We start from the raw sequence: 13,867 nt of genomic DNA, 5'->3' as shown, positions 1-13,867 counted from the left end.
TAATAGCTGAATGCCAACTGGATCGCAGTGAACAACAAATACTGCTGAGTTTTTCATCCCAATTAGACTGATTAGGATTTGTATAAGCTTTCATGGCTGCTATAACAGATCTATTGACACCCTCGGATGCGTTTGCTTGAGGTGCGTGAACTGGAGTGTACGAGTGGTGTATCGAATACTTTTGAAGTAAATCGTTAAATATTTGTGATTGAAGACCATTGTCCGACACAATCACTTCTGGAACCCCTAAGCAGTGAAACAACTCTTGTTCCAAAAATGGTAGAATAGCATCTGCGGTCAGTTTGCGAACAGGTTTCAAAAAAGGAAACTTTGTGAAATGGTCGAGCACAATAAATATGCCAATATGACCAGCCTTGGAACGGGGATACGGTCCAAGATAATCAACATACAATTTTTGAAAGAATCGATGAGTTTCTCCACTTTATCCCATAGGAGGTCTCAAAACACGATTCGGATGTTTAGTCGCTTTGCAAATTTCACATTTATTAATATACTCTTTCACGTCTGAAACCAAATTTGGCCAATAATAATATCGTCGTAATCTCTCTAGTGATCATCATGGGCTAATTTTAAAGCATAGGGAACCAACTCTTTGGGTAGCCATAATTTCCAAGCCGTGTCATCGGCAACTCTGTCTTTTCCGCGAATGAAGGAACTAGCTTCACACTTTCTGCAAGACGTTGCTGTTGGTGCGCAGTTAAAGCTCGCAGTGCATGCAGTGCTTGGCTGCTAGGCTGGCCTTAACAAGCATGGAGGCAAGAGCTCAGACGTTGACCAAAAGTCTATGCCCAAACAAAGCGGTTGAACAAGAGAAGGGACTATATAAAAAGTAATTCGTTTAACCTTTCCACCATAATAAACTTTTGTGCGTAACCATCCCAATATTTGTTGGGTTTTTCCATCGGCGGTTTTCACCTGTGAAGTAATCGGTTTATACAGTATATTTGTATTCAACAACTCCACAGCGAAACTACCACCAAAGCAACTTATCGACGCACCGGTATCCAATAATCCTGTAATACGGTTACTTCAGCGTAAGGCCTTGAATCGGTACACACGATCGCTGTCACGAGAGCTTGTTTCGATCTTACATCGCTTGAAGAAATTTAATCGACGTAATCGCCCTCGTAATATCTTGCGACTTACAGAAATATTTTTATTAACAGATTGAGATTGCAAACGAGTATGTAAAGTAAATTCTGGGTTAAATGACAAGTCAGGTAAAGATTGATTAGAGGATTCTACTTCTCCCTCTAGTCGGTATTTGTTGCCTTGGATGCAACTGGTTTGCGTGTACGGGCCAATGGTACACGAGACAGGTAGTTTTTTGACACATTGTTACACTTGGCACAAGTGGGCTTGTAAGTGTTTGTCTGACCACAGCCATAGCAAAACACTTAGCGTTCGGCGACACAATCTCGATACCGATGGCCAGATTTCCTGCACTTCCAGCAGACTAGATTGATGGCTGGTACATCATTATCGAGAACGTCTATCGCATCGGACTCTGCTCCGCTTTCAGTGTTTACTTCTATAGCGTGCAATGAGCGACGAGGCGCAGGGCGGGGTGCAAACACTCGAGCTTTAAAAATGGACTAAATAAATCCTTCCCGCTTTCGCACTAAATGTCTAAGTTGCGCGATAGAATGTATGGGCTCAAAAAGAAGCTCGTGCTGCGGTTTCTGGCAGCAAATTAGAGCGCAACGATTACAGCAAGAAGGAATTCAATAAGGGTAGAGACAGTTTGTCGGTTAATTATTAACTTGCATCGTTAAAGCCATCGAAAGACTCACCCCCTTTTTGTTTACGACGATCAATTGCCGCACGTATGTCAACATCAGTTCGATCTTCTTTGAACTGAGCACGTAAAGCGGCACATAATTCCGACCATACGATAATAGGGACACTCTTATGGTAGCGCCAGAACCAATCGTTAGCGCTGCCTTCAAATGAACGGCTTATATGACGAGCCAACAACTCATTATTTCCATCTAGTGTCTCGGCTGTTAGCGCCTCGACGCGATAGATAAACTCATCTATACCCACGCTCGATCGCCCAGAAAATCTAAGTTTCCAGTTACTGATTATTTGGCTAAGTCGGTCTGGACGCAAGTTTTCTAACATTTGAGAACTCCTAGTTCTAGACTCGGTTCGTATAGAATTAGCCGGTCTGGGCTGAGGAAGATCGACAGTACTCAGGTTTGAAGTTGGTTGCTGAGCTGTGGAGCTGCCTAGTTGAGCTGTAAAAGCAGACAAAAGATTTTGAAATCCTGACTGTAAAGTTTGGGTCAGGGAGGCTGTTTGTCTGTATGTGGCTGCTGCCATTGAACAGAAATTGACTGCTGTATTTCGCTTACCGTGGGGAATCTCCACTTTATCCCATAGGAGGTCTCAAAAGACGATTCGAACACACGAGAGCATGCATCTGGCTCGGCTGCCAAAGGCGGAACACTTGGCGGACGAGAATTCTTCGACATGGTGCCTTGGGAAAAAATCTCTTCTGGGCGCCCTTGACTTTGGGTTCCAATTGGCATAGTAACTATCGTCGGTTGCTTTGCGAGGGCGTCGCCTTCCACACTTGGATTAGACGGTGAAATTGTTGTTTTGCACACAGGACAAATATTTTTATTTTTATCGCAACTGCGATGTATTGACATTTCCGACATACGCTAAGAAAAAAAAATACTGAAAAGAATTAAAATTATAAAAAAAATAAAAGGTGCAAAATCGATAAACAGATCGAAAATATAGAATAATATTTCATAAAAATGTGTGGATGCCATGCAGTCGTTTTCATGAAAGGGTATAGGAGAAAACGAAAATTTAATAACTAAGCGGCAAGTGCCAGTTCTATACCAAGTACACTGGACTCCAGCAGTAACTAATATCTGATTTGCTTTCTCAACAAAAGGTAATGGTTAGATTGAGATCCGGCTGACTCTTATGATGTGACCAAGTAGGAGATCAAAAAGGCGAAAGACAACAGTTTGATCCACTTGGTATAACACATGTCAGTAAGGCTCCAGAAGCTCTCTCATAAGAAAATAAAAAAAGATTAGAATGCAAGGGATAGCCGTTGCCTAGGTAACGACTTAATATGAAAGTGGTGTAAACTCCATAAAGCAACAGAAGGGTATAATTGAATCGGTGTAGCAGTAAACGGCATTGCCGCTGCGCATATCTCCGCGTATAACAAATATCCAAAGTCTACTACGCACGACCAAACAATCATACTGGGACTTACATTGTTTTGTAATTATAGATCACGGAGTTATAACAATTTAAAGTTAAAACGCATCCAGTTACTCTTAAAAAAACATGGGTTATTCGCTATAATAAGTCTTGGCAGTTACACTAATTCAAAGCTGTAGCTGATCCAAAAAACCGTATTGCAAATAACAGGACTGTTGAGTTACTTATGTTTTTTAGCAACTGTTTAGAACCTAAACCAAGAAATAAGTAAATTTTAGCCTTTCACAACAACACGTTATAATTCAGTATATTAGGCAAATTTATGTAGATTATAAGGTTATTTGGCTGTGGCTCAGAATTATTTCTTCGCTTCGCCTTGATGAACAACGAACTGAGAGAGCAGACAAAAAAGGAATATGCAATTTATAGCAGCTGCGACAAGTGCAAGAAAGGCTTGCCAACCTTGTTTATAATAAACAGCTGTTCCACTAGACCAAAATTACAACCTCTTCTTATGTTTACATGAATGGTTGCTTATGCTAATTTGATTAGGCTGCTGCAGAATCCAACATACTAGCCCCGTTGGAAGCCTGACTTTCAACAGAATCCTACTCTTCACGCCATCGAACCCAGAACACCTGTTGTAGCTGCGTCACACGCTGCCAGCCATCGAAACGGTCGTAGTTTAATTTGGTCAAGTCTGGCTCGATGATGGCTGATGAAGGTCCACCAAGCAGTAGATGAGCAGGAGTCAGGACATCTAGAACTGATGGGTTCTCTGAAAGCGAGAGTAATGGGCGTGAGTAAACAATAGCTGTGATTTGGCAAACAAGAGTACGAAGCTCTTCAAAAGTAAGTAAAGAGCGGCCGACAGAGCGATAGAAGTGGTGCTTGGCTAACTTCACTTCCGCCTCCCATAGTCCACCACAGTGCGTCGAACGGGGGGGGGGGATGAATTTCCACTCGATATCATCGGCGAGGCAGAACTGCCGAACTGCTTCCATGTGGGGATCACTAAGCAAGAGACGTTTCAAGTCCACCAGCTCATTCTTCGATCCGACGAAGTTTGTAGCGTTGTCGGATCAAATTTGACTAGGAAAAATGTAGCAGTCGATAGGTCCTTGACAAGCTCTAGGTGCATTGCATTGCTGGTGAAACAAATGAAGACGCTGACATAGCACTTGATGGATGGCCTCGTACGAACTTCCGACTTATAGAAGAAGGGTCCGCAATAATCGACTCCAGTTACGGTGATGGCTCGAACGACTTTCAGACGTTCCCCCTGGAAGACTTGCCATCATGGGCTCGACAAAAATGGGCATCGCTTTGAAGCACCTCACACATCTACTGACTGTTTTAGAAACTGTTCTTAATCCACCAATCGGCCAATATTTAAGTCGAATTTTGGTAGAAGCGCACGGGGACCAGGGTGAAGATTCCTCTCATGAAACTGAACGATGACAGCTAAGGTGATTGCATGACGCCGAGGCAGTATGATGGGGTATTGCGCATAATAGTCCAGGGACGAATTGTTAAGCCGGCCACCAACGCGGAGGAGGTCACGTTCATCCAGAAATGATGCAAGAGATGCAACGGAGCTGGATTTTTTCACATTTCCATGAGAATGAATCTCCTTGATGTCATCCCACAAGTTTGCTCTCTGTACAACCCGAATAAATGCGAGTGCCGGGATGAATGTCTGCAACAGTGAGTCCATGATTCCTTATACGCTTCATAAATTTGTACACATAGTCGAATGTGCGCTGCATGGAACCAAAGGAGTTGGCGTGGTTGCATCCCAGAGTTTAATCTGCGTGGGGAGACTTAAGAATTAGTACTCTTTTCCTCAATTCAATGGTTGGAGCTTCAGGCAGACAAGTCGCCGGCCAATTTAGTTTACCATTTAATAGATACGATGGGCCATGAAACCAGAGCTCCGACTGGGCTAGGACGTCGGGAACTGTGCCTCTAGAAAGAATGTCAGCTGGCAGTGAGTTCTTGTATGACAGCCACACGATTTGCCACGAAAACGTTTAAATTGAAGGGCTCATCTCTTATCCAGGACAACGGACGAATCGCACCAGCAATAAAACTGTCTGACAAAGATGTCTGTGCGCTTCACTTCATGCATCAGACTAGCCAACAGCTTCGCTCCACACAATTCCAGTTTTGGGACAGTCAATGTTTTTAATGGCGCAACTCGAGACTTGGAGCAAAGGATACGACTTGTGGCTAGTGGACTCCTGACCACTACGTAGATGCAGGCTCCATAGGCCTCCACACTGGCATCGCAGTGTCCATGTATTTCAACATCAGCTCCTTAGAAGAGTACTACTCTGGGAAACGATGCATGGCGAATGTTGCGAAAACTGCTGCATAGCTCCCTCCAGGTCGTATCACGTGCAATCGGCAAGCTTTCATTCCAAGTTAATTTGTCCTTACAAGGCTGTTGAAGAAATATCTTTGCCTTAGTTATGACTGGTCCCAAAAGTCCAAGCAGATCATAAAAGCGGGCAACAATAGACAGAACTAATCGCCTGCAGGGCTCAACAGTACAATCTAGAACAGAAAATGAAAATAGCAACTGGTCGATCGCTGGATCCCATACAAGACCAAGGGCCTTGGTGACATCGCTTTCATCCATTGAGTACTTCTTGGTGACTGGAACACCACTTTCGAAGCTTGAAGTTTTCACGAGACAATATCCCAGCCGTCTGGCGAATTTTCTGGCTTCAGCAATTGAGTTGGCTCCGGATATCAAATCGTCAACGTAAGACTCCTGCTTGATGGCACCCGATACAATTGGAAAAGCATCATGCTCATCAAAGGCCAACTGGTGCATTGCGCGCACGGACTGAAATGATGCTGATTTGGTCTTATATGTAACTGTATCTAAATTAAAGATTTCGATATCCTTCTGAGGCGAGTCCCTCCACAGGATGCACTGGAAGTAACTATCAGCCGAAGTCACTCGGACACAACGATACATTTTGCAAATATCAGCTGTGAGAGCAACAGGATATGTGCGAAAGCGATTAGGAAGTGTAACAACTTAGGTTGAATGATTGGTCCCGCCATCAGTACATCATTAAGAGAATGTCCAGAATCAGGAGTTGGTGAGTCATCAAACACAACACGCAACTTGGTTGTGGTGCTGTCTTCTTTCAAGACGCAATGATGTGGGACGAAGTATTAACAACAGCCACTCAACTCTGGACTAACTCGGGACATGTGATTTAAGTCCAGAAACTCTTTGATGAATGCCGAATACTGCTCCTTCAGATGCGAATTCCGACCCAATTTTTACTCAAGACTGAGAAATCGAAGATGAGCCTGGCCATAAGACTCTCCTAGAAGCTCTGCACCCCACTCCAGAGGCACTGAATACTCGCCGGATGGTAAACGGGAGAAGTTATTGGCAAAATGCTGCTCGCATTCCGCCCCTTCCTTGAAGGCCTTTACTGTAGGCATTTCCAAGCTTTCAATTTCAATCTCATACAGACGGCCGTCCAGCTGACTAGCTTCGCTATTAGGAGTGCGGCCGGCAACCAACAACGAGGTACTGCGCGGTCTCTCAAATCCACCTGTCACGACCCAGCCAAGACGAGTTTTTTGCAGAAGAGGTAGTCCTGGAAAAAACACAATTTGCCCAACAGACAAAAGCTCATAGAAAAGGCTCGCTTCAATTAAGAGATCTACTCGCTGTGGCTTGTCGAACGATCAGCCAACCTTATGTTCGAGGGAATTTTCCAGTCTGATGTATCGATGATGAAGCTGGGCTGACTATCGGCAATTGTTGGAGTCACAAGAGCATCACAGGTGGCTGAATAATCTGCGTCTTGTGACTTCATGTTAATCCTAACAGCTGATCCTTCAGTAGAGACGCTTCTGTCTCCGAGACCCATGACAACTGCAAGGCTGGCCTTAACAAGCATGGAGGCAAGAGCTCGTTGACCAGAGAACGTTGTCAAGAGAACGTTGACCAAAAGTCTATGCCCGAATAAAGCGGTTGAACAAGAGAAGGGACTATATAAAAAGTAATTCGTTTAAGCTTTCCACCATAATAAACTTTTGTGCGTAACCATCCCAATATTTGTTGGGTTTTTTCATCGGCGGTTTTCACCTGTGAAGTAATCGGTTTATACAGTACATTTGTATTCAACAATTCCACAGCGAAACTACCACCAAAGCAACTTATCGACGCACCGGTATCCAATAATCCTGTAATACGGTTACTTCAGCGTAAGACCTTGAATCGGTACACACGATCGCTGTCACGAGAGCTTGTTTCTCGATCTTACATCGCTTGAAGAAATTTATTCGACGTAATCGCGCTCGTAATATCTTGCGACTTACAGAAGAATTTTTATTAACAGATTGAGATTGCAAACGAGTATGTAAAGTAAATTCTGGGTTAAATAACAAGTCAGGTAAAGATTGATAAGAGGATTCTACTTCTCCCTCTAGTCGGTATTTGTTGCCTTGAATGCAACTGGTTTGCGTGTACGGGCCAATGGTACACGAGACAGGTAGTTTTTTGGCACATTGTTACACTTGGCACAAGTGGGCTTGTTAGTGTTTGTCTGACCACAGCCATAGCAAAACACTTTGCGTTGGGCGACACAATCTTGATACCGATGGCCAGATTTCCTGCAGTTCCAGCAGACTAGATTGATGGCTGGTACATCATTATCGAGAACGTCTATCGCATCGGACTCTGCTCCGCTTTCAGTGTTTACTTCTATAGCGTGCAATGAGCGACGAGGCGCAGGGCGGGGTGCAAACACTCGAGCTTTAAAAATGGACTGAATAAATCCTTCCCGCTTTCGCACTAAATGTCTAAGTTGTCTAGAATGTATGGGCTCATAAAGAAGCTCGTGCTGTATTTCTGACAGCAAATTAGAGCGCAACGATTCCAGCAAGGAGGAATTCAATAAGGGTAGAGACAGTTTGTAGGTCAATTATTAAATTGAATCGTAAAAGCCATCATAGGACTCACCCTCTTTTTGTTTACGACGAACGGATGTCAACATCAGTTCGCTCTCCTTTGAACTGAGCACGTAAAGCGGCACATAATTCCGACCATACGATAATAGGGACACTCTTATGGTAGCGCCAGAACCAATCGTTAGCGCTGCCTTCAAATGAATGGCTTATATGACGAGCCAACAATTCATTATTTCCATCTAGTGTCTCGGCTGTTAGCGCCTCGACGCGACAGATAAACTCATCTATACCCATGCTCGATCGGCCAGAAAATCTAAGTCTCCAGTTACTGATTATTTGGCTAAGTCGGTCTGGACGCAAGTTTTCTAACATTGGAGAACTCCTAGTTCTAGACTCGGTTCGTATAGAATTAGCCCGTCTGGGCTGAGGAAGATCGACAGTACTCATGTTTGAAGTTGGTTGCTGAGCTGTGGAGCTGCCTAGTTGAGCTGTAAAAGCAGACAAAAGATTTTGAAAGTTTGGGTCAGGGAGGCTGTTTGTCTGTGTGTGGCTGCTGCCATTGAACAGAAATTGACTGCTGTATTTCGCTTACCGTGGGGAATCGATGAGTTTCTCCACTTTATCCCATAGGAGGTCTCAAAACACGATTCGAACACACGAGAGCATGCATCTGGCTCGGCTGCCAAAGGCGGAACACTTGGCGGACGAGAATTCTTCGACATGGTGCCTTGGGAAAAAATCTCTTCTGGGCGCCCTTGACTTTGGGTTCCAATTGGCATAGTAACTATCGTCGGTTGCTTTGCGAGGGCGTCGCCTACCACACTTGGATTAGACGGTGAAATTGTTGTTTTGCAAACAGGACAAATATTTTTATTGCCTACTCTAGTATTATAGCATGCACGATGGAATGTGTGCTCGCAACTGGTAGCTACAAATTGTGTAGAAAACTCAATCGTTTTAAGGCAAATATAGCACTGTTCCTTGTTAATCGAAGCAGCTGCTAAGTTTTCGCAACTGCGATGTATTGACATTTCCGACATACGCTAAAAAAAAAATACTAAAAAGTATTAAAATTATAAAAAAAAATAAAAGGTGCAAAATCGATAAACAGATCGAAAATATAGAATAATATTTCATAAAAATGTGTGGATGCCATGCAGTCGTTTTCATGAAAGGGTATAGGAATGAGAAAACGAAAATTTAATAACTAAGCGGCAAGTGCCAGTTCTATACCAAGTACACTGGACTCCAGCAGTAACTAATATCTGATTTGCTTTCTCAACAAAAGGTAATGGTTAGATTGAGATCCGGCTGACTCTTATGATGTGACCAAGTAGGAGATCAAAAAGGCGAAAGACAACAGTTTGATCCACTTGGTATAACACACGTCAGTAAGGCTCCAGAAGCTCTCTCATAAGAAAATAAAAAAATATTAGAATGCAAGGGATAGCAGTTGCCTAGGTAACGACTTAATATGAAAGTGGTGTAAACTCCATAAAGCAACAGAAGGGTATAATTGAATCGGTGTAGCAGTAAACGGCATTGCCGCTGCACATATCTCCGCGTATAACAAATATCCAAAGTCTACTACGCACGACCAAACAATCATACTGGGACTTACATTGTTTTGTAATTATAGATCACGGAGTTATAACAATTTAAAGTTAAAACGCATCCAGTTACTCTTAACAAAACATGGGTTATTCGCTATAATAAGTCTTGGCAGTTACACTAATTCAAAGCTGTAGCTGATCCAAAAAAACGTATTGCAAATAACAGGACTGTCGAGTTACTTATGTTTTTTAGCAACTGTTTAGAACCTAAACCAAGAAATAAGTAAATTTTAGCCTTTCACAACAACACGTTATAATTCAGTATATTAGGAAAATTTATGTAGATTATAAGGTTATTTGGCTGTGGCTCAGAATTATTTCTTCGTTTCGCCTTGATCAACAACGAACTGAGAGAGCAGACAAAAAAGGAATATGCAATTTATAGCAGCTGCGACAAGTGCAAGAAAGGCTTGCCAACCTTGTTTATAATAAACAGCTGTTCCACTAGACCAGAATTACAACCTCTTCTTATGTTTACATGAATGGTTGCTTATGCTAATTTGATGAGGCTGCTGCAGAATCTAACATACTCCCCCCGTTGGAAGCCTGACTTTCAACAGAATCCTTAAGAGGCAGCAGACGCAGCTTGTTTACGGCTCTTTGGATGATTCCAGCCGTGATCTTCATATCAGCTACACGATTGACTCCATCCTTCCCAGGAATCAAGTTAACTATCCTACCTACCACCGCATGGGAGGCAGATTTTCACCTTTAACGAGCACCATATCGTTGATGCACAACGCTTGTGTTTGAGTGCGCCATTTAGCTCGCTGTGGTAGCAAGATGAGGTACTCTTCACGCCATTGAGCCCAGAACACCTGTTGTAGCTGCGTCACACGCTGCCAGCCATCGAAACGGTCGTAGTTTAATTTGGTCAAGTCTGGCTCGATGATGGCTGATGAAGGACCACCAAGCAGTAGATGAGCAGGAGTCAGGACATCTAGATCTGATGGGTTCTCTGAAAGCGAGAGTAATGGGCGTGAGTTAACAATAGCTGTGATTTGGCAAACAAGAGTACGAAGCTCTTCAAAAGTAAGTAAAGAGCGGCCGACAGAGCGATAGAAGTGGTGCTTAGCTTACTTCACTGCCGCCTCCCGTAGTCCACCACAGTGCGTAGAACGGGGGGGGATGAATTTCCACTCGATGTCATCGGCGAGGCAGAACTGCCGAACTGCTTCCATGTGGGGATCACTAAGCAAGAGACGTTTTAAATCCACCATCTCCTTCTTCGATCCGACGAAGCTTGTTGCGTTGTCGGACCAAATTTGACTGGGCTTGCCCCGAGTGGCGATGAATCGCTCCAGCGCACTCAAAAATGTAGCAGTCGATAGGTCCTTGACAAGCTCTAGGTGCCTTGCTGGTGAAACAAATGAAGACGCTGACATAGCACTTGATGGATGCCCTCGTACGCACTTCCGACTTATAGAAGAAGGGTGTTGCAATAATCGACTCCAGTTACGGTGATGGCTCGAACGACTTTCAGACGTACCCTTGGAAGACTTGCCATCATGGGCTCGACAAAAATGGGCATCGCTTTGAAGCACCTCACACATCTACTGACTGTTTTAGAGACTGTTCTTAATCCACCAATCGGCCAATATTTAAGTCGAATTTTGGTAGAAGTGCACGGGGACCAGGGTGAAGATTCCTCTCATGAAACTGAACGATGACAGCTAAGGTGATTGCATGACGCCGAGGCAGTATGATGGGGTATTGCGCATCATAGTCCAGGGACGAATTGTTAAGCCGGCCACCAACGCGGAGGAGGTCACGTTCATCCAGAAATGGTGCAAGAGATGCAACGGAGCTGGATTTTTTCACATTTCCATGAGAATGAATCTCCTTGATGTCATCCCACAAGTTCGCTCTCTGTACAACCCGAAGAAGAATGCGAGTGCCGGGATGAATGTCTGCAACAGTGAGTCCATGATTCCTTATACGCTTCATAAATTTGTACACATAGTCGAATGTGCGCTGCATGGAACCAAAGGAGTTGGCGTGGTTGCATCCCAGAGTTTAATCTGCGTGGGGAGACTTAAGAATTAGTACTCTTTTCCTCAATTCAATGGTTGGAGCTTCAGGCAGACAAGTCGCCGGCCAATTTAGGCAACCATTTAATAGATACGATGGGCCATGAAACCAGAGCTCCGACTGGGAGCGATTTGCCACGAAAACGTTTAAATTGAAGGGCTCATCTCTTATCCAGGACAACGGACGAATCGCACCAGCAATAAAACTGTCTGACAAAGATGTCTGTGCGCTTCACTTCATGCATCAGACTAACCAACAGTTTCGCTCCACACAATTCCAGTTTTGGGACAGTCAATGTTTTTAATGGCGCAACTCGAGACTTGGAGCAAAGGATACGACTTGTGGCTAGAGGACTCCTGGCCACTACGTAGATGCAGGCTCCATAGGCCTCCACACTGGCATCGCAGTGTCCATGTATTTCAACATCAGCTCCTTTGAAGAGTACTACTCTGGGAAACGATACATGGCGAATATTGCGAAAACTGCTGCATAGCTCCCTCCAGGTCGTATCACGTGGAATCGGCAAGCTTCCATCCCAAGTTAATTTGTCCTTACAAAGCTGTTGAAGAAATATCTTTGCCTTAGTTATGACTGGTCCCAAAAGTCCAAGCGGATCATAAAAGCGGGCAACAATAGACAGAACTAATCGCCTGCAGGGCTCAACAGTACAATCTAGAACAGAAAATGAAAATAGCAACTGGTCGATCGCTGGATCCCACACAAGACCAAGGGCCTTGGTGACATCGCTTTCATCATCGAACTTTAAGTACTGTTCCCTATCTTCATAAGCTATTCCATTGAGTACTTCTTGGTGACTGGAACACCACTTTCGAAGCTTGAAGTTTTCACGAGATAATATCCCAGCCGTCTGGCGAATTTTCTGGCTTCAGCAATTGAGTTGGCTCCGGATATCGAATCGTCAACGTAAGAGTCCTGCTTGATGGCATCCGATACAATTGGAAAAGCATCACGCTCATCAAAGGCCAACTGGTGCATTGCGCGCACGGACTGAAATGATGCTGATTTGGTCTTATATATAACTGTATCTAAATTAAAGATTTCGATATCCTTCTGAGGCGAGTCCCTCCACAGGATGCACTGGAAGTAACTATCAGCCGAAGTCACTCGGACACAACGATACATTTTGCAAATATCAGCTGTGAGAGCAACAGGATATGTGCGAAAGCGAATCAGAATGTGAAACAACTTAGGCTGAATGATTGGTCCCGCCATCAGTACATCATTAAGAGAATGTCCAGAATCAGGAGTTGGTGAGTCATCAAACACAACACGCAACTTGGTTGTGGTGCTGTCTTCTTTCAAGACGCAATGATGTGGGAGGAAGTATTTACAATAGCCACTCAACTCTGGACTAGCTCGCGACATGTGATTTAGATCCAGAAACTCTTTGATGAATGCCGAATACTGCTCCTTCAGATGTGAATTCCGACCCAATTTTCGCTCAAGACTGAGAAATCGAAGATGACCCTGACCATAAGACTCTCCTAGATGCTCTGCACTCCGCTTCAGAGGCAACCGCACTGAATACTCGCCGGATGTTTAACGGGAGAGGTTATTGGCAAAATGCTGCTCGCATTCCGTTTCTTCTGTGGTGGCCTTTACTGTAGGCTCTTCCAAGCTTTCAATTTCCCAAAACCGCCGAAACATCTCATCCAGACGGACGTCCAACTGACTAGCTTCGCTATTAGTAGTGCGGCCGGCAACCAACAACGAGGTACTGCGGGGTCTCTCAAATCCACCGGTCACGACCCAGCCAACACAAGTTTTTTGCAGAAGAGGTAGTCCTGGCAAAATCACAATTTGCCGGACAAAAGCTCATAGAAAAGGCTCGCTCCAATTAAGAGATCTACTCGCTGTGGTTTGTCGAACGCAGGATCAGCCAACCTTATGTTCGAGGGAATGCTGTTTCAGGGAATGCAACAGTGTATGATGCTTCCCTCCACAAGTACGACAATGACTACTACTGCAAGACCGAGTTTGGTGTCCCTTCCTTAGGCAGTTATAACAAAGGGCCAGTTTCTTGACTTCCTTATGCCGAAGGG

The 13,867-nt window shown here is 44.2% G+C and overlaps 1 protein-coding gene across 1 annotated transcript; it reads right to left on the bottom strand.

Annotated features, from left to right (window-relative positions):
- Positions 1-10,453: 10,453 nt before the first annotated feature.
- On the bottom strand, positions 10,454-11,158 carry LOC138911770 (uncharacterized). The gene is made up of 2 exons (XM_070211193.1): positions 10,879-11,158; positions 10,454-10,731 (listed from the first exon to the last, which is right to left on the bottom strand). The coding sequence occupies exons 1-2, from the start codon at positions 11,156-11,158 to the stop codon at positions 10,454-10,456; spliced, it is 558 nt and encodes a 185-aa protein (XP_070067294.1).
- Positions 11,159-13,867: the final 2,709 nt, after the last annotated feature.

Source organism: Drosophila virilis, chromosome X (assembly GCF_030788295.1).
Source record: "Drosophila virilis strain 15010-1051.87 chromosome X, Dvir_AGI_RSII-ME, whole genome shotgun sequence".
Lineage (NCBI taxonomy): Eukaryota > Metazoa > Arthropoda > Insecta > Diptera > Drosophilidae > Drosophila > Drosophila virilis.
Note: the sequence above shows the minus strand (reverse complement) of the source record. Positions and strands in the feature narration are given on the sequence as shown.

Bases quoted from the DNA above. Each gene is read 5' to 3' on its own strand.
- LOC138911770 (XM_070211193.1), bottom strand. From the start codon at position 11,158: ATGTCAGCGTCTTCATTTGTTTCACCAGCAAGGCACCTAGAGCTTGTC. The intron at 10,732-10,878 runs GTGGACTACGGG...TCTCGCTTTCAG, and splicing joins CCCCCGTTCTACGCACTGTG to AGAACCCATCAGATCTAGAT.